The following is a 22,115-nucleotide window of genomic DNA, read 5'->3' on the forward strand; positions in this document are numbered from 1 at the left end:
TTTATTAAAACATCCATACCCGTTATAAACTTGTTAAAAATGCTCTGCTGTCAATCATATATTCCCTGCCTCTTTAATAACAGTGTTAACAAAATGGCTGCTTCCTACTTGCTGTGATAGTGAATTCCAAGACAAAAAAACCTCCTTCTGTTAACATTCCAAGCCCTTCACTCTGCTCCTCACTACATTTCTTCTCGTCTCACTATACGTTCCTTGTTGTCTTCTCCGCTCCTCTCAGAGCCCCTTCTCCTCACATCATCCTCATCCACTGGCACCTCTCATCTCAAACCCTTCCATCTCGCTGCTCCTTCCCTCTAGAATTCCGTCCCTCAATTCCTCCATAAGGAATCCTCTCTTAATCTCTTCAAGAAAAAAAAAAAAGTCTACATTTTGGATCACTAGAACATTAGCCTATGTCTACAGTATATATGTATATTTATTGTCTGACTTGTCCTCCCTGTGTGTACTTTGCAAATAAAGTTATACATACATTTGCCGGCACTAATGGGAAGTGCATAAAACTGGCATGGAAAGCAGTGAGCCCTCCAGCTGTTATAAGTCACCCACTCACAGCAGTGCATCACTCTAGAAGCAGACACAGTCACTAGGGTGCCACCTTTTCTGGAAAAAAATACCGGCCTTCCTATATATTTATCTTTATTCCCTAATAATAACATTGGGATCACTGACCTTCCTATATATTTATCTTTATTCCCTAATAATAACATTGGGATCACTGACCTTCCTATATATTTATCTTTATTCCCTATTAATAACATTGGGATCACTGACCTTCCTATATATTTATCTTTATTCCCTATTAATAACATTGGGATCACTGACCTTCCTATATATTTATCTTTATTCCCTATTAATAACATTGGGATCACTGACCTTCCTATATATTTATCTTTATTCCCTAATAATAACATTGGGATCACTGACCTTCCTATATATTTATCTTTATTCCCTATTAATAACATTGGGATCACTGACCTTCCTATATATTTATCTTTATTCCCTATTAATAACATTGGGATCACTGACCTTCCTATATATTTATCTTTATTCCCTATTAATAACATTGGGATCACTGACCTTCCTATATATTTATCTTTATTCCCTATTAATAACATTGGGATCACTGACCTTCCTATATATTTATCTTTATTCCCTATTAATAACATTGGGATCACTGACCTTCCTATATATTTATCTTTATTCCCTATTAATAACATTGGGATCATATCACTGACCTTCCTATATATTTATCTTTATTCCTATTAATAACATTGGGATCACTGACCTTCCCATATATTTATCTTTATTCCCTATTAATAACATTGGGATCACTGACCTTCCTATATATTTATCTTTATTCCCTATTAATAACATTGGGATCACTGGCCTTCCTATATATTTATCTTTATTCCCTATTAATAACATTGGGATCACTGACCTTCCCATATATTTATCTTTATTCCCTATTAATAACATTGGGATCACTGACCTTCCCATATATTTATCTTTATTCCCTATTAATAGTAACAGGCTTTAAATGATTTACAACCTTGTGTGAGACTCACACTAAATCCTACCCAGTGTACAATCCCTATTCCCCCTCGCAAGAAAAGGAACGAGCGATGGAAATTGTAGATGAATTTATTGTGAGCAGCAATTTCTACAGCAAAATCACGGATGAAAATAAAAAGAAACATTTCCAGTGGTTGTACAGAGAATATTGTGGATTTTATCGCTTTGCTTGGCCTTCCAGCAGATCTTTGGCTTCATTAATCTTGGCTGCCAGGTACGGAGATCCACCTACACAGAGAGATTGACAAGTGAGGAAGCCAAACGTTGATTAAATCTGCACCAACAATGTTGGCTAATCCATTCGTACATAATGGTACAGTCATCTAGTGGCCAGGAACAGATGCTGCAGTTCTGTACAAGTCTCTGGAGAGTGATGCTCTTATTAATAACTACACATACAAACATGCTGAAGGAATTCTGCAAGCAGCTGGATTATTAGCCGAAAGTACAAAGCTCATTAAATCAGTACATGGATTGGACCCTGTAGCACTACAGATGAGTGCAAAGAGAAAGCAAAGAGTCCACTGAAAGGGGTTGCTGGTAGGAAACAGTCATTGAGAAACATTGTTTATCAGCATTATCCAACATGCCTCCCATGGCAGCAATAGACTGTGAGAGGGTGCTGGGAGTTGCAGGCCATGTTATACAAACAGGTCCCAGACAGGGTCATTCTTTAAAGGGGTTGTTCACCTTCCAAACACTTTTTTTTTTTTCATTTTCAGATTGTTGCCCAGAAATAAAGACTTTTTTCAATTACTTTCCATTATTTATTTTTTACTGTTTTTCCAAAATCTAAGCGTAAAGTTGAATGTCCCCGTCTCTGGTGAGTCTGACAGCTCAGTAATTCAGACTCTGTTACAATTTTACAACATTTAGTTGATCCATTTCTCAGCAGCATCTCTGGAGTATCAGCAACTATTGTATCAAGTCTAACAGCTGCCTGTAATGAAACCCAGAGATTCTGCTCAGCAGGGACAAAGATAAGAAATGTATCAATTTAGAACAGTTTACAGGGTCGGCGACCCCCCCTCCCAGTGCTGCTTTAGAAAGTGAAAAAAGACACTTTACACCTCAATATTGGAAAAACTGTGATACATAGAAAATAGAAAGTAATTGGAAAAAGTCGTTATTTCTAGTCATCTATCGGAAAACAACTAGTTGTTTGAAGGTGAACCACCCCTTTAACTAAACGTTTGTAGTTATTTTTTTTGCACTCACTTCTGACTAATTACTCACCTGTGTAAATGACATGGGGGCTGATTCCCTAAAGGTCGTTATTCCTTAATGCACAGTTTTGTGCGCCATTTAAGACGTGTTATTAAAGGAACGATTCATCAAAGTATTTTCGCATGCGCGAATAGACATATCGCAAGCGGTAATTCTACTTTTCTGCACGGCGGTATTCTAATGGCATTGCCATACTTACAGAATAGAATTAATCTGAACGCAATATTCATCTTTAAAAACATCTTTTAAGCGATAAAAGCATAAAATAGTGCAATAATTATTTTGAAATTTAACACCTCCTAGGAGTAGGTGTTACTACACAACATCAGAAGGATTAGTAGAGGGAGATGTAGTGAGGAGCTGTAGGGCAGCAATTAAAGACCTTTATGAGGAGCTGGAGACTTACCTACAGCCACTGACACATTTTCATGATCCCTTGGGCAGATCCAGAATGCACTATGTTCTGTGTCATAGAATTATATTAAGTTTCTCAGGGAAAGGAATGACTAGAATACGGTCAAAAGAGACTTCTACTCTGCCAGTGGCCTCCTGAATGTCTTAGATGCTATACATTGCACTAATGACATGGGACTATAGCAAATGTCCTAAAATACTGCACAAAATAACGCATGCCCTAAAATATCGCATACAATTAAAATGAAGGTAAAAATATCACTTCTTAAATTAGACAAGTGAGCTTTTAGTGAATCGATTGTTAATTCTAAAAATATAAGACGTGATACCATTTTTACACCATGCTATAAATAACACTCACTTTATCGACCTTTAGCCCCACAGCCCCACAGCCTCATAAACATTTTGCCATTAGGCTGCTGTGTCTGGCACTAGAGATGCGTCTCTAAAACCTGAAAACCTGCAGAATCCTTCCCCTCTCTCTGCCTGTCACCTTAATGTGGCGGCTTCTCCATTTATAGGCATGCACTTGCCCCGCCCACTTTTGTGATGTCAGCGATGGGCAGGTTTGGGAGCGGGTCTAGAAATAGAACGGCAATGCCAGGTTGGGAGGCTTCGGGTCAATTTTTTCCTGCATATCACTACCTTGCAGGATGTACAGCCACCATGACAGTGCTAAACCTTCCTTTTCACCCCCATTCCATGGGATCACGCTTTCCAAAACCTTGTTCCAGTGAATATGGATCATGGACAATAAATGATTGGCACAAGTTGCACAAGGCACGTCTTGCTCTTCATGGCACAGGGACTATTGCCCAACCTATATCAGCACTCTCTGTCCAGCCATTAGCCGTTCTTATTATTATTATACCCTTATTATTATTATACCCTTATTATTATTATACCCTCCCCAGAGCATTGAGACAAGCTGCCTTTCAGAATTCATTGGCTGGTGTAGGAGGTTTACATTAATATGCTCAGCTTGATAAGTATATGGACGTGGCTCCTGCATCAAGCAAACAGAATGCCGACTTATACCACTTTGCATTATAATGAGCACCAGGCAGATCAGACAGTTAACAGCTTATTGGCCCATGTAGGCAGAGCATCAATAGGTCTGTATGCCTACTTTTTAATATTTATGCTGAATAAAGAGTGATTTTTTAACTTTGAGAGAATGATTTGGAATATATTTTTGGATTTTGACTTAAGTGCCCTTTAGAGTTGGGGGCTATATTTTTTGGCCCTTTCTTGACAGGCCTTTATAGATTGCAGCAGTTGACTAATATCCATGTATGGGGCCCACTGATAGGCTGGCCAGATGTTCATTAGACAGCTTTAACAATCCCATCAGGCACAGAGCGGATCTGTGATGATATGATCTTTGTCTGATCCAGTGTGTTTTATATCCCCGGGAGAAAAAGTTTTTTGCCGCACACCACTTACTTTCTTGCTGGGTGCATCCGTATCCCTGGCTGCTTCCACGCCAATTGTTACAACAAATGTATATCCAAAGTGGAAAGGAGCACACCAGAATAAGCAGGCAATGCCTTAGATCATTTGCAGATTTATTGAGTACACAAGCTTTCGGGACACAACCCCACCTGAGGAAGGGGTTGTGTCCCCGAAAGCTTGTGTACTCAATAAATCTGCAAATGATCTAAGGCATTGCCTGCTTATTCTGGTGTGCTCCTTCCCACTTTGGATATACATTTGTTATATCCCCGGGGCCAAAGATTAGATCAGATCAGTTTAGCCTGAACATGGGTGACCCAGATCTAGAGAATTTGCCCAATGAGTGGATGCCGCAATGTATCTAGGGATAGGTGAGTTTTTTTGCCTTGTTTCGCCATGGAAATGAAGCCCATAGACGTGTATGGCGGTGTGCGTCAAAAAAAAAATTTCGCTGCGCGACAATTTTTTTGACGCCCATAGACTTTAATGGGCGACAATTCGCCTGCAGCGAATTTTTGCCAAAACGAAACGGCTCAGATTCGCCCATCCGTAATTGTATCACATCATTTAGACTGCAAGGGACATGCTGCCAGAATGCATCTCATTACATTGGCTTTCATTTTATTCCTTCATATTAGATCCGTGAGCTAGTGAAGAGGAGATCTCTGGTTACCTTTGTCTGGATGATTGAGCAGCATAATCCGCCGGTGAGCTTCCCTTATCTTTACTTTGTTGGCGGTTGGGCTGGAATGAACAAAAGGACATGAAATTGTTTTTCATTTGTCGTTTTTGAGTTATTTCGCTTTTTATTCTGCAGCTCTCCAGTTTGCAGTTTCTGCAGTCTGGTGGCTACGGTCCAAATGACCCCATGCACTGATTTAAATAAGAGGCTGGAATATGAATAGGAGAGGCCTGAATAGAAAGATGAGTAATAAAAAGTAGCTATAACAATAAATTTGTAGCCTTACAGAGCTTGTTTTTTAGGTGGGGTCAGTGACCCCCATTTGAAAGCTGGAAAGAGTTAGAAGGCAAATAATCCAAAAACTATAAAAAAGAAAAAATTAGGGATGCATCGAATCCAGGATTCAGTTTTTTTTCAGCAGGATTCGGCTGTATCCTTCTGCCCAGCCGAACGCAGGAGAAGAAGTCAACCCGCACCCGCCCGAACCCGCGGGTATCAGGTGGGCCCGCACATCACTAGTCAGAATCTTAGTCTCCATTCATGGCTGGTAGAAGGGTATCAAAGTTAGGGGCAGATTTATCAAGGGTCGAATTGAAAATTCGAAATTAAAATTTTCTAATTTTCTTATGGTCAAAACTGTCAAAATTTAGGGATGCATCGAATCCAGGATTTGGTTCGGGATTCGGCCGAATCCTTCTGCCCAGCCGAACTGAATCCTTATTTGCATATGCAAATTAGGGGCCGGGAGGGAAATCAAGTGACTTTTTGTCACAAAACACGGAAGCAAAATATGTTTTCCCCTTCCCACCCCTAATTTGCATATGCAAATTAGGATTAGGTTCGGTATTCGGACGAATCTTTACCAAAGGATTCGTAGGTTCGGCCGAATCCAAAATAGTGGATTTGGTGCATCCCTAGTCAGAATTAAACTAGGGAATTATTCTAATTCCATTAGAGTTTAGATTTTCGAGATGTATTATAATCTGGCCCTTAATCAACTTGAATTAGACTATTCGCCACCTAAAACCTGCCAAATTGCTGTTTAAGTCAATGGGAGAGGTCCTGGGATCAATTAGGAGTTGTTTGCAGCCTGACATTCGAGTTTTTTTCGGAGAAAAATCTCGAATCAAGTTTTTAAAATTCCAATCGAATTCAAGTCGAGTTTTCGTGGCAATTGCATTCATCCGAGTTTAAAAAATTAGATTTTTTCGATAAATTTTGATTAAAAACTCACATCAATTCAAAATTCAACCTTAAATAAATGCGCCTCCCAGTGTATATCAGCCTATAGCTTACCTGATTCCCAGTACTAATGACGCTTCTCGTTTGTTCATCTTGGGTTCAAAGCCGCCTTTATAATAACCACCAAAAGCCTGAATCAACGACAAAATGAGGGAGGTGGATTGATCTCTTCAGAATTATAACTGAACACAGCACATCATAATAAAGAGAAAATGCAGTTGGTCCGAGATCGAGTCCATGGCTGTTTTAGGCTACAGCTATTGTGTACCAATGTGCAGTGACTGCATGTTTAGAACTGGTTTCTCATTCTCAATGCAGGCCCCACACTCTCAGAACTGTTAAAGGAACAGTAACACCAAAAAAAAAAAATTGCGTTTGCTTCAGAAACTCTATTATAGTTTATATAAACAAGTTGCTGTGTAGCCATGGGGGCAGCCATTCAAGCACAGGATACACAGTAGATAACAGATAAGTACTACTATAGTTTATATAAACAAGCTGCTGTGTAGCCATGGGGGCAGCCATTCAAGCACAGGATACACAGTAGATAACATAAGTACTACTATAGTTTATATAAACAAGCTGCTGTGTAGCCATGGGGGCAGCCATTCAAGCACAGGATACACAGTAGATAACAGATAAATTCTGAAGAATCCTATACTAAATAACTTATCTGTTATCTATTGTCATTCCTTTGAAACACTTTCATTTTTGCTGCCGTTACTGTTTCTTTAAGATGCGATTCACACATTGGCCCGAACCAATAGCTGTAAGGCACGTGTCTGTGTGTGAAGGGACAGCCGTCAAAGAGTTAAATGGATCTGCGTGGGGCTCAGGGTATGTACAGCTTAAGTTACGGGATACAGAGGGGCTCCATCTTTATAAATGTGACAAATGTTACCGTTTTGGGCAGGGTCTGGAGAGCTTGCTTCACTTGTGGCTCCATATGCTTCATGGCTTGCAAGGCATAGCGACCTTAAACACAGAAATACACGTCTGTCACTTACAAGCAAAACAGAATCCATTCCAACAGGTTTAGGTTGTCTTATTAACCTGTGGCTGTACCAAATATGGCTGACCTACAATTGTCAGGATTACACAGACTGACTGCTGTTCAGGGATACTGGGAGTTGTAGTAGTTCCACAGGTTGTGCACCCTTGTCCTTAATGAATAGGTACCTGAGCACATCTGCCCCTGCAGGGAAGTTGTATAAAATATCACACAAAGGATTCTGACTGCTGCTGCCATCAGGCTAAAAACAACAGCAGTCGAACAGTGACCTGGGGGTGTCTGTGCCTTTAATTCTACATATGCATCTTTTCCATATGGAATGAGTGGACTGTGCACTGATAATAAATAGGGCAGTCAGTGGGGGTCATTTATCAAAACTGGGCAAATTTGCCCATGGGCAGTAACCAATCAGATTGCTGCATTTATTGTTCTACAAAAAGCTAATCACTGATTGGCAGCTATAGGTATAGGTTGCTACAGGTAACTTATTTGTCCAGTGTTGATAATGAGCCCCAGCGTGTAGAGCCAATAGACAAAGCACAAATCTTTCAGTTCTACTAACCTGCAAAGCCTGCAACGGCGATGGTCAGCCCAGCAGCTATCATTGTACTCGCCTGCAAAGAGAATGAGCACTGTAAATAGAATGGCCACCTTCCTCCTTATTAAAGGAACAGTAACATCAAAAATAAGGGTTTTTAAGTAATAAAAATATAATACAGTGTTGCCCTGCACTGGTAAAACTGATGTGTTTACTTCAGAAACACTACTATAGTTTATATAAATAAGCTGCTGTGTAGCTATGGGGGCAGCCATTCAAGCACAGGATACACAGTAGATAACAGATAAGTACTACTATAGTTTATATAAACAAGCTGCTGTGTAGCCATGGGGGCAGCCATTCAAGCACAGGATACACAGTAGATAACAGATAAGTACTACTATAGTTTATATAAACAAGCTATGTGTAGCCATGGGAGCAGCCATTCAAGCACAGGATACACAGTAGATAACAGATAAGTACTACTATAGTTTATATAAACAAGCTGCTGTGTAGCCATGGGAGCAGCCATTGAAGCACAGGATACACAGTAGATAATAGATAAGTACTACTATAGTTTATATAAACAAGCTGCTGTGTAGCCATGGGGGCAGCCATTCAAGCACAGGATACACAGTAGATAACAGATAAGTACTACTATAGTTTATATAAACAAGCTGCTGTGTAGCCATGGGGGCAGCCATTCAAGCACAGGATACACAGTAGATAACAGATAAGTACTACTATAGTTTATATAAACAAGCTGCTGTGTAGCCATGGGGGCAGTCTCTTATCCTGAGAGACTACACAGAGCAGTACAACAGGCGCCATCAATCCAACAAGCACCTGCCTAAACTCCATGGCCTTATGCAATCCCCATATGTAAGAAAAGGCACTAAGTTTGCTGGAGGAAGTATAAACCTATAGCAACCAATAAGGTTTTTTTATTTTAAACACGTGACCAGTAAAAGCTACCTGCTGATTGGCTGTTATGCGGGCACCATATAGTGTATGGGCACAAGGACACCCCTGCTACATACTCCGTCACGTGATTATACACACACTAAATATGTCTCCCTGAGGGTCAGTCTGTCTCATACAAATATATATAAAACATGGTGACTATCAGTGAAGTTGAGACATGTTGCCCCTGAGCAAAGGAAGAAGCGCAAGGAGCTGCCTGTGACCCCTCACTTACCATCCTCACACGTGACTGCAGGTTACTAGGCCACAGAAAGCAGTCAGAGCCCGTCTCCAGGGGGAGCAGAGGGGTCCCGGCTCAGCCCCTCCTCCCGCATAGACCAACTCGCCGCACACTGACAAAACTAAACGACTTTCAAGAGGTGGTGAACGCGTGACGTCACGCCGACGTGACTGGTTGTGGGCGGGGATATGTTATGTCACGTTGTGGCGTGCTGAACTGCGCTTCTCAGCACCACGTACCACGTAACACACAGGGTGAGGGGGAAGAGAGAGTGGAGTCGAATGGGCAATGTCTGATGTAAAGGGCAGCGAGGAAACGCTGAATAATCTCTATCGGGCCAGTTGGGTTCTTGGAATCATTAATACGGGGCTGCCGCTGAAGTGGCTTCGGATACTCCATATAGGGTTGTTTGGGGCGGGGGTTCTTGGAGGAATCCATACAGGGCTGCAGGGGGGACTTGGAACACTCCATACAGAGTTATTTGGGGGGTGTTTGGAGTAATCCATACAGGGCTGCTGGGGGGGGACTTGGAACACTCCATACAGAGTTATTTGGGGGGTGTTTGGAGTAATCCATACAGGGTTGCCAGGGGGGGGGACTTGGAACACTCCATACAGAGTTATTTGGGGGGTTCTTGGAGTAATCCATACAAGGCTGCCAGGGGGGGGGACTTGGAACACTCCATACAGAGTTATTTGGTGGTGTTTGGAGTATTCCATACAGGGCTGCAGGGGGTTAGGATTTAGTTTTGTAGCAACTATAATTTTATATAATACACAAAAGCCATGAATATCCTGTAAATTATATCCTTATAAACAGTGAGTTCTGATGTCATTTCTGTCACATGACTCACTGAAATTTGTGTATTATAATAAATAAAGTACCCCCAGTTGCAAAATATGAGGATATTAGAAGTTACCTCGGAGTTCCATGATTTATATGGTCATGAAACTCCTCTATGACTTGTAATATCCTCATATTTTACAAGAGGGCTTACTTTATTCACTATATATATATATATAATCTCAATGGCCTTGTTTTCTATTGGGCAGTCTTGGTTTCTGGAACCCAGAAGTTTTTCTTTTGGAGAATGGGTGGTGTTTGTGGGGCAGTTAATTATTCCAATTTGCCTCAGAGCGGGATACAATTCTTCTCTGACTCCAAGATGTTAATTTGGACCTCTCTATGGATCCACTTTGTACTCCATATTCAGCAGCCCTGCTATAAAAAAAACCCTCTTTGAAGACATCTAGTGTATCTGCCAGTACAACCACTTCAGAGGGACAGATCCATGTAAAAGCACATGGTGGTACAAAACAAGGGGGGTGCGGGTCTGGGCCAATGATTGGGCAGGGACGGCTCACAGATTCTAATCAGGGTCCCTGTCTCCCAGTCAGCTACAGATCCAGCCCAAAACTAGCCAAGAGGCACTTCAAAAGTAGCCCACAAATAGCACAATACAGTGAAAAAGTCGATAAATGAATATATGTGAAAATACGGCTTTGCACATTTTTCCATTAAGCAAAATGGGAAAGATTTGCCCCCTTCGCCAGGGGAGTAACTACAGAGGGGGGCTCAGGAGGTATAGGGGCCCCATAAGACCCTAATACATATACATTTCAATAAATATTGGTAAAATAGCTCAACCTCTAGACATTTTGGTGGCCAGCAGATTTTTTGCCCCATAATTGTCTGAAATTGAGGAAAGTCACTGAAAAATGCGAGAATACAGAGCCCAAAATCTGGTAACTCCAGACTTCTACACAAGTCAGTCCCATTGCATGCTGGGTATTGTAGTCTTACATTAAACTTGGCAGTCGGTAAATTGTTAAACACAAACGACATTACCCAGCATGCATTGGGAGAAACAGGATTGGCACATTAGGGCAAGAAAATACTTTGGCCGGTTTCCAAAGTAAAAACCAGCCAAAGGCCCAAAAAGTAGCCCAGATTCATAGTAGCCCACACCTATACTTTGGTTAGTTTGTACTTGCAAAACCCGCCAGGGCTTTAAACTAGTAGCCCAATTCAGTGTCGGACTGAGATGTCAGGGGCCCAACAGAAAAACTTAGACAGTGGGGCCGCTTTCCAAACTATTAGTCCTCCTCCCCTCATTCAACCTCTTTATTTTCCTAGTCTTTTATATCTACTTACTATACTCTATTCTTCCATTATTACACATTTTTCCCCCATAAAGAAATTGGGAATGACCATGAAATAGGCTAAATGTTTAGAAGCAGGAGGCCCACTAACACCAGGGCTCACTGGGCATTTTCCTGGTATCCTGGTGGGCCAGTCCAACACTGGCCCAATTTGGCTGGAAACCACCAACCTGGCAACCCTGCTCCCAGTGTCTGCTGTGTCACTAGTTTCAGCCCTCAATACAAGTTGATTTTATGGCACCTAAGACAGGGTGCACCTCTCAACATTTGAGTCGCCAAACACAAGATTTAGGGCACACCCCATCCTCCCCAGCCACTCCCAAATCCAGGGAGTAAGTGTTATCCTTTTGTGGTCTGTGATTTAGGACTGTCCAGTGGGAAGGGGATCAGGGGAGATACAGAGAATGTGTATTCTGAGCCCCAATACATTGGGGTTGGACTGGGATTCAAAATAGGCCCCAGCATTTCAACTACACAAACAAAGCCCAAACAGCCCCCTACAGGTCCAATAAACAGCAACTGTTAGTGGCATCTTACAGCAGCCCCTCTGGTATTTGGCTGAACCCACAGATTGCCAGTCTGAGCCTGGGTTGTCCCCACAGCCCACCAGAAATCCATAACCCAGAGCTGCATCCCATGATCCACATGCACTAAAACCACACTGTGATTTTAAAGAACCTCAGTCTTTGTGACTCTGGGGAGGCAAAGGGTAAGGAAAACTGGGTGAAAAGTTAGGACACATGGGGGAGACTAGTGGATCAACTGAAGTGTTTTGCTGGGGAAATAACCAGTAAAAATCCTGTTTGAGGGCTGCTCATCTGTTCCCATTGAAGTTAATGGAAGAAGGATCAAGATGCTGTGCATACTCTGAATTAATGGATATAGGCTCCAGCCCTCTGAACCATCTGCTGCATGCAAAATATGGGTTCCACTTGTTTAATAGGCTATGGAACACTGGATATAATCACTGGCAGATAAGGGGTCACTAGGAGTATGGCCATTTATGGAATGAGCTCCTCTGTATTGCAGGGACCAGGCAAAGCAGTAAGCGGAGGAAGAAAGGCTAGAGATACCTACTTACACCTCATTTGGAACTACAGAGGAGCCGCAATAGTGATGCCATGGTAATCACAGGAAGAGTTGATAAGTGCCCTCCTTACAGAGGAAATATAGCACACATCACATGACCCAATAGATTAGGCACTTGATTTAAATAAAAAAAAAAAAGATACTCTTGGGGTTACATTAATCGTATTTGGGATGCACTGAATTCGGTTCGGGATTCGGCTGAATCCTTCTGCCCAGCCGAACCCTAATTTGCATAGGCAAATTAGGGTGGGGAGGGAAATCCGTGACTTGTCACAAAACAAGTAAACATTTTTCCCCCTTCCCAACCCTAATTTGCATATGCAAATTAGGGTTCGGTTTTCAGTCGAATCTTTCGCGAAGGATTCAGGGGTTCGGCCTAATCCAAAATAGTGGATTCGGTGCATCCCTAATTTGTATCTATGGTATAAGTCTGAAATCTATACCTTTTTCTCCAGTAATAAGAAGTTTTAAAAATCACGTACAATGGAAGGGATGAACATGTGCTCCTGTGCAACAGAATCATCATCACTGTGTGTCATGAGTCAGAAGGAGCCAATTCGATTTTTGGAGTGTGGGAATAGCTGGAGAACATACAAACTCCTTGCAGTGGAATTGAACCCCAGGAGCACAACTTCATGCATTCATGAGACCCAAACAAGGCAATCGTTAATAAACAGGTTTTTATTGTTCATGGAAACTGAAATATTTGCTTTCAAACCGTTCCCTGGCCCGTAGTTTATTTACAAAAATCTATTCCCCCACAAACATGTTACAATAAGCCCAGTTTATATTCCATCATCAAGTGCGGCTCTCCCATCATCTCGCTTAGTGAGGGGTCTGCAAAAAAAAATATATATGAATATGCAAATCTGGGATTAAATTCTATTCATTTTTGGCAGAGTTTTTTTGTGCAGGCTTTGCCAGCATCCCAACTATAGAGTCTCATTTAAAAGCTTAAATTACATTTCTTGCAAACAAATCAGCGCTAAAGCGGAGCTCACTGCCAACTTACCGTTGAGTATATCCTCAAAGCCAATGCACTCGTCCGTTCCCCTCAGTGTATCCAAGGCAATGTTGGAACTGGGAAGGAATGGGAGACGCTGGACCTGTTAGGGTGCAGAAGGAAGAGCATTTTATCCTCAACCAATCATAGGCCTCCCCTGGCAGCAGGACTTTAAAAAGACACATCCTTGAAATAAAAAATAATCCTATTCATTGTCTTGTAAGATAACACTACACAGCTTTTTGTGTAAAGCCACACAAGATGAGCAGCTTGTTTGCTGAAGCCACCAAATAATGGAGTCTTTATCCAGTTTGGCTAGCAAGTCACTCTGATCTGATAGCAGTCATTAGAGGAGAGCACTTCAGAAGCAAGTCTGCTGTGAACTTATTTATTCAACATACACAACATGTTTCGGGCCTTACATGCCCTTTCTCAAGTGTAACCCCCAGACAGAACGTGCAACCTTTTAAACACACCCATTCCTTCCCCCCACCAATTAGGTAACTAGTCTCCTTAGGTGGGTCCATGTCTTTACAGCCCAGTAAAGAATCCAATCATTTTCCAAAGTTTATGCGTTAGCCAGAAAAAGTCCATTTGTTAAGTTACAGTCCTTTCTCTAGAACAGGGGTGTCCAAACTTTTTGCAACGAGGGCCAGATTTAGTGAGTTGAAAATGTGTGGGGGCCGACCATTCAGCCTGACATTCTTTTAACCATTAACATCATTTAACTCATTTAAACAAGGAATCGCGTAGCCGTAATATTTGGGCACATTAGTGAAATGATCTGCCACTTGGTCTATACGGCTGCCTGTGCTGAAGGGGTTAGTAATAGACACATACTGGCACATAGTGACGCACCGCTCTCACATACGTGTCTATTACTAACCCCTTCAGCACAGGCAGCCGTATAGACCAAGTGGCAGATCACTTCACTAATGTGCCCAAATATTACGGCTACGTGATTCCTGATCGCACTGTGCTGGGGGGCCACATTATTATTAATTTTATGACGGAGGCCGAGGGCTGGTGTAAATTTGAAAATGGGCCGCACTTTGGACGTGCCTGCTCTAGAAAAAGCCTTTAAATTGTATAGAAATACATAGGGGCACATTTACTTAGCTCGAATGAAGGATTAGAAGGAAAAATAACTCTGAGTTAGTCAGTGACTATAAGGGGGGCCACATGGGACATAACTATTCAGTGAGTTTGCAATTGATCCTCAGCATTCAGCTCATATTCAAAAGCAACAGTTATGTCCCATGTGGCCCTCCCTCAAGTCACTGATTGGTTACTGCCTGGTAACCAATCAGTGGAAAGCAAGAGAGCTGAAAAGCAGGAAGTAGTGTTCTGGCTATTATGTTACACATCCAGTCACTCCAGCCTTTATATATTACATTTTTGGTTAACTAACTATATTAGAAATATGTTTTATTTTGCACATCCTATCTATTTACACAGTTTTTATTTTTATACTGAATGTTCGTTTAAGCGTAACTGGGGGGGATATTGTGGGAACACAATTGCAGTTGCGGCCGTTTTGAGCCCTGCTGTCTGTTGACTGCATTATTAGATTCCCACAAGCCCAATCATTAATAGTTGCTGATCAATTGTTAGAATCACGGATACAAAGTCTCAGCGTTCTTATATGCAGTGACATCTCCACTTACCTGTTTGACTGCTTTAAACTCCATGTGCAGTTTTAAAGGAGCGTGCAGCCCTTGGATATTCCTAACAGTGGAGAGATTCACCTTCTCGTGGTTTATCTGGAACTGCAACAGTCACTAGTTAGTAGGTTGAAAGACTTATTTTGTTTTTGTTCAATACTAAACACCACATTTAAAGGACAACTAAAGCTGAAGCTCCTGGGGTTGACACCCACTGGCTATAAATGCTAACCTGGGCCAAACAAAAATGGAGTACTATGACATTGTAGCAGCAAATATTTTACCCCACACACCTTTATAAATGTGGCCTCACAAATCAGGTGATAATTAAGGGGAAATGCATTTAAAGGAGAACTAAACCATTAACATGGCTAAAAGGGCCACATTTGATATACTGTACTTACTGCACCAGCCTAAACGTTCAGCTTCTTTATAGTAGTGATCCAGACTATAAGAGCTCCCCAACTTGGATTTTGACGTGTCAGTGGCACTACACATGCTCAGTGTGCTCTGGGCTGAGAAGCGAAGCTTAGCGGTTGTTGCAAATCATCAAGCAGAAAACGAGACTCGCATGCCATAGAAGTCGATGCTACAGGGCTGATCATTAAATTCCGATGCAGACTGCACTGATTTTTAAGCTTCCACGTAATGTGAATCAGAATGAATTACTAATCAGTCTTGCATTGTGACATTTGTAGTGTGTATGTGTGTAAACACACACATATCTATATATATCTATCTCTATATCTATATATATATCTAAAATTTCGAAAAAGGCTGCTGTTCCAGTTGAAAAATCGTCCCCAATAAAAAATTTCTGACATAATATAAGACCTGTGAGTGCGGTTTCTACAGCTTTCTTCTCTCTCTCATATATTGTGACATTTCTATTCTACGTGTACTGTATATTGTGAGTGGCTCCCTAAGCTCAGTAAGTGACAGCAGCACAGAGCATGTGCAGTGAATCAGCAGAAAAGAAGATGGGGAGCTACTGGGGCATCTTTGGAGACACAGATCTTTACTGCTAAAGGGCTGTGGTTGCCTTGGGCTGGTGCAGAAGCACAAAACATCATTTACAACATTTCTAGCTACTTCTTTAGTTAGGCTTTCCTTGTCCTTTAATAATTAATAATAACAGTACAGGCTTTAAAGCCCACTCAAGGATCTTAATCAGAAATCCAACCACTTACGTTTTTCTCAGAGAGCTCCAGAGGATGGCTTGGCATGAGCTCACTTTGCACACTTGAAAATCTGAAATAAAAATGACAAACGTAGGTTATAAAGAGAATAAAAATAAATTCATACTGACCCGAGTATATGCAGGTTTCCTGACCGAGAAACGTTATGTAAATACATAAATTATACATGTGATTTTGAAATCGTACACAAAAGCCAGCGGGACTGCTGCAGACTAGTCTTACCTCATAAACATTAACTTTTAGTATGATGTAGAGAGGGATATTCTGAGACAATTTGCAATTGGTTTTTATTATTTGTGGGTTTGCGTTATTTAGCAGCTCTCGTTTGTAATTTCAGCAATCTGGTTGCTAGGGTCCACATTCCCCTAGCAACCATGCACTGATTTGAATAAGAGACTGGAATATGAATAGGTGAGGCCTGAATAGAAAGAGGAGTAATAAAAAGTAGCACTCACAATAAATGTGTAGCCTTGCAGAGCATTTGTTTTTTAGATGGGGTCAGGGACCCTTATTTGAAAGCTGGAAAGCAAAATTTTCAAAAACTATTAAAAGACCAATTGAAAAGTTGCATAGAATTATCCATTCTTTAACATACTAAAGGTGAACCACTGCTTTAAAGGAGGACCTCATTACTTCTCCTCGGGGTGCTCATTTGGGAGTTCCATACTGAAAAACTCCCAGCAAGCTACAGACATTAAACGTCTATTAAAAATATAGTTCTCCAATATGTTATCAGTATGTTCCTTTCAGTTGTGTTCAAAATGTAACCTCTCTTATTGTGATCAACACAACCACCAACACTCAGCTACTCCAGAACCTACGGAACCACAGAACATTCAACACTAGATCCCCCAGCAGTCACTTTACTAGAACCTATGTGCCCCCCAATATCAGTGGCTCAAACCTATATCACAAGGGAAACTTCCACTGGCCTCCTGGGCTACGACCATAAGGCAGTGATTCAAGGCCACCTAATAAAACCGACAGTTTCCCCGTATCTTTTCTTACTTGATGCAGCACAATAAAGGGATACTGTCATGGGAAAACATGTTTTTTTCAAAACGCATCAGTTAATAGAGCTGCTCCAGCAGAATTCTGCACTGAAATCCATTTCTCAAAAGAGCAAACAGATTTTTTTTTTATATCTAATTTTGAAATCTGACATCGGGCTAGACAGTCAGTTTCCCAGCCGCCCCCAGTCATGTGACTTGTGCTCTGATAAACTTCAGTCACTCTTTACTGCTGTACAGCAAGTTGGAGTGATATCACCCCCCCCAGCAGCCAAACAACAGAACAATGTTGTAGGTCACAACAGCCTGCCAGAAAGCAGTTCCATCCTAAAGTGCTGGCTCTTTCTGAAATCACATGACCAGGCAAAATTACCTGAGATGCCCCTACACACCAATATTACAACTAAATACACTTGCTGGTTCAGGAATTACATTTTATATTGTACAGTGAATTATTTGCAGTCTAAATGGTGTAATTTAGAAATAAAAACTACATTATAAAAATCACAACAGAATCCATTTAAAGGAGAAGCAAACCCTAATGTTAAAAAAACCCTACCCCAATACCCTACATAGACCCCCCCCCCCGACATGACAGGATCCCTTTAAAGGGTAAAAGAACATACATACATACATACATACATACAAACCGTAAGCCTCATCCCTGCTGCCCAGCTGCACCAAGCAGGCACCCCAAACTTACCCCACTCCACCATACCTGTACTGAAATAAATGTACTGTGCAGTAGAGTCAGTGGGCAACATGGCTGAAGGGGGGATGTGCAGGGGCCATGGGGCTCATTCTCATCAAAGCAAATAAAAAGGCAAACGCTATTGGAGGAGGCCTGACACCTTCTTCATTATCTTCCCACATGTACAAACCTACCCTGTACGGAGAGTATCCTGAATCCCATATCCTCCATACTGAGTGGAAAGCTCTCCAATTGGGATACTGTCCTTCAGCTGCGATCCAAGAGCCTTGGTATTCTGAAAGGTACAGGGGGGTTAATACATTAGGCAGAGTCATCTGTGTGTATTTCATGCAGAATAAAACCATAATATGGGATCCAAGTTACTTGTAAATGTAACTGCTATTGAAATCTGTTGTGCTGTTTATTTTCCCTGCACTGCTGATTCTGACTTCTGAAACTGTGTAAAATGCTTAACACCTCACAGTTAACTTTTAGGGGCTTATTTACTTAACTCAGAATGCAAAAATCATGAAAAAAAAAAAAACGCTTTGTTTTTTTTTTAAATGAAATCGGACTTTTAAAAAATTACTTATTTTTCGGAATTTTTCCGAGGGTGGAAAAGTCTGAATCAGAAAATCCGGCATCTCAGACCTGTCGAGGTTGCATATAAGTCAATGGGAGAAGTCCCAATGGTTTTTGATGTGCGCTGGGTTTTCAGCAATACCCCAGAGTTTTCGAAGTGAAAAATCTGAAAAAACATAAAAATCGGATGAAAAATCCGAAAAAATTGTCAAAATCAGATTTTTTCCAGCAAAGCAAACTTTCGGGAAAATGTAGTAATAAATAAGCACAAAAAAACTGAGTGGATTTGATCGGAGTTTGTAGCAGAAAATATTGAGATAAATTCAGATTTTGATAAATAACCCCCTAAGTATGATATAGAGAGGGATATTCTGCAACGATTTGCAACTTGATTTTAATTTTTTATTATTTGTGGTTTTTGAATTAGTTTTTTATTCAGCAGCTCTCCAGTTTGCCATTTTAGCAGTCTGGTTGCTAGGGTCCAAATTCCCCTAGCAACCATGCATTGATTTGAATAAGAGACTGGAATATAAATAGGAGAGGCCTGAATAGAAAGATGAGTAATAAAAAGTAGCAATAACAATACATTTGTAGCCTTACAGAGCATTTGTTTTTTAGATGGGGTCAGTGACCCCCTTTGAAAGCTGAAGAGTCAGAAGAAAAAGGCATATAATTAAAAAAAAAACTATAGAAAATAATGAAAACCAATTGAAAAGTTTCTTAAAATTACCATATACTAAATATTAAAGGGGTTGTCACCCTTGAGTTAACTGTTAGTAGGATGTAGAGAGTGATATTCTGAGATGATTTGCAATCGGTTTTCATTTTTTATTATTTACTGTTTTTGCGTTATTTAGCTTTTTATCCAGCAGCTCTTTAATATTCATTTTAAGCATTTAATTTGGTTGCTAGGGTCCAAATTCCCCTAACAACCATACATGGATTTGAATAAGAGACTGGAATATAAATAGGAGAGGCCTGAATAGAAAGATGAGTAATAAAAAGTAACAATAACAATAAATGTGTAGCCTTACAGAGCATTTGTTTTTAGATGGGGTCAGTGACCCCCATTTGAAAGCTGGAAAGTAGTGATGTGCGGGCCGACCCCGGACAAAATGCGCAGATCGTAGTACTGCCGGCTTCCGCCGCCGGAATTTAAGAATTCCGCCTGCCCCGCCCCTTTTGTGACATCACTGCGGGCAGGCACGGGTCTATAAATAAAGGGGAACAGCGGGCGGTAGGGAGCGGGTTAGGGTTGGGGTGCGGGTCGTGAAATTCTCGACCCACACATCACTACTGGAAAGAGTAAAAAAAAAGGTAAATAATAAACTATAAAAAAAAATTGAACAATGAAGACCAATTGAAAAGTTGCTTAGAATGAGTCTTTCTATAACACACTAAAAGTTAACTCAAAGGTGAACCACCCCTTTATTAGTCCTGGAAGAAAACTGACTTTGGTTAAATTGATTTCAGGAGTCAGAGGAAATAAACAGAAAGACTGTGGGTAGGACTGGGCCCCAGTGTATCAGACAGAGCAGTATTAGTGCTGACAGTTCTCTGGCCTACACAGCCTCACTACAATAAAAGCAACAGCCTTTACTCATTGCAACAAAGATGATCAGACTCGTAGGGGCTGCTGGGAAATGTAGTCCGGCCCGGAGTCTGAATACTCAGCTCACAGCAGGAAGCGGCTGCCCAGCAGCACGAGAAGCCGGTGACACAGCAAGTACCGCAAAGTGAAACTGAAACAATGACCGAGCGGCTCATACGGACAGAGCGGTCACTGAGCACAATGAGGAGAACAGTCTCGTACCGACCCGCACTTTACCCACTCACCATCGCTAAACCGGCTTCTATCACACGGAACCTTTTCTTTCTAGCGCAGTCACACGGACACAACGGATAGGATAAGGAGGCGCTACGTCACGGGCGGGAGGACGTAAAGCCACGTAGGGGCGTGTCTAGGCCTTTATGTTTCTGCGCTCAGAAAAAAGCAAGGTTCGCGGCACCACGTGACTGACTCGGGCGTAAGCTCAAATGTGACGGCACTGCGTCATTATTAAAAGGCCGCTAGAGGGCGCAGTGTCCGTGGTTGTACATGTATATATATATTTCCTATTCCCTTCACATGGCAGTGGACACTTTAGGGTTAATCCCTCCTGTCTGTGGACGGAACAGGAATTAGTAGCAAATAAAAGGAGGCCCCTCCCCTCTGCCGCCATCTTTTTTTCTTCCTGCAAACTCCCCCCTTACGTGCCAGTGCAGAAAGCATCTCATGTACTGAAGCTCCGGGACCGAGCTGTCGCTTGTGGGAGTCTCCGGAGGGACTGGCGAGTCCTTGGCCATCCGTTGCCTATCAGCGTGGTAAGCCGCAATGCCGGACACAACCGGCGCATGCGCAGTAAATTCGCTGACGGACCCTTCCAAAATGGCGGAAAGGTAATGCGCATGCGCAAGATTCAAATAAATGCGGAAGCGGGGAAAAAACGCCTGCGATTCTTCGCTCAGCGTTCGTTCTCCCCTCGTTTTGCTGCCACACAGTGTTAGTGCCTGCTGTTCTGTGAGAGGGTGCAATCTGTAAGTATTATACTTCTATTCTATACACGCTGAGCCTAAAGGACGGAACCTTTTCTAAAAGCTTCATTTTTTTGCAGTGACTGGTGTAATGAGCTTAAGACGCTCTCATTCAGGCTCCAGGGGGTGAGTCCTGTATCATTTTTTCTTCAATCTGCAATGAGGAAAAGAGAGATGCATTTACAAATGGAAACTTTTTCTTTTTCTACAGAAGTTCCCCAAATAGACTGGAGCAAAGGAGGAAATCTCACAGAACGGAATGCATCTACTGTGAAGATCCTGTTGTGCCAAACAAGAAAGTATGCAGAAAATGCATGGATGAAGCAACAGGTGTCAATTCTAAACAATTCACAGACCTAATGGATTGGATGAAGGAATCCTTCAACAACTCCATGTCCAACATGGTTTCCGAAGTAACCAACAAAGTCCTTACCAACATCAACTCTGAACAAGCCAGTGCCAGTGGGAGAGTCAGCTCCAAACAGACCAGAGAAAGAGAACATTCCACATCAGAAGGTGAACTCTCGGATACGGAAACGGAGGAAGAGGAATGTGAAATGCCTTTGGATATGGTTGAACCACTTATCAAAGCAATCAGGAAGACTTTAAACCTTAGAGATGATCCCATTCCCTCTAATAAAGACAAGATGTTTAAATCCTCATCGAAAAGAAACCACCTTTTTCCCATACATGAAGTCATCAAAAACAGTATGGAATCTGAATGGGAAACGCCAGACAAAAAACTGACACTCCCAAGGAAAATTAAGAAGTTAT

The 22,115-nt window shown here is 41.6% G+C and overlaps 2 protein-coding genes across 2 annotated transcripts; both read right to left on the reverse strand.

The window, feature by feature from the left end:
* Window positions 1-1,648: 1,648 nt before the first annotated feature.
* On the reverse strand, window positions 1,649-9,481 carry dnajc19.L (DnaJ heat shock protein family (Hsp40) member C19 L homeolog). Its single transcript, NM_001097955.1, is given in 6 exon segments — window positions 1,649-1,821; window positions 5,363-5,433; window positions 6,668-6,744; window positions 7,515-7,588; window positions 8,188-8,239; window positions 9,362-9,481. Coding segments are annotated over 6 exon segments (348 nt in total). The 5' UTR covers window positions 9,365-9,481; the 3' UTR covers window positions 1,649-1,750.
* A 3,800-nt stretch (window positions 9,482-13,281) lies between these two features.
* On the reverse strand, window positions 13,282-20,758 carry pomp.L (proteasome maturation protein L homeolog). Its single transcript, XM_018267078.2, has 6 exons — window positions 20,604-20,758; window positions 18,380-18,480; window positions 16,476-16,536; window positions 15,289-15,390; window positions 13,631-13,724; window positions 13,282-13,455 (listed from the first exon to the last, which is right to left on the reverse strand). The coding sequence occupies exons 1-6, from the start codon at window positions 20,604-20,606 to the stop codon at window positions 13,388-13,390; spliced, it is 429 nt and encodes a 142-aa protein (XP_018122567.1). The 5' UTR covers window positions 20,607-20,758; the 3' UTR covers window positions 13,282-13,387.
* Window positions 20,759-22,115: the final 1,357 nt, after the last annotated feature.

This window comes from Xenopus laevis, chromosome 6L (assembly GCF_017654675.1).
Source record: "Xenopus laevis strain J_2021 chromosome 6L, Xenopus_laevis_v10.1, whole genome shotgun sequence".
NCBI lineage: Eukaryota > Metazoa > Chordata > Amphibia > Anura > Pipidae > Xenopus > Xenopus laevis.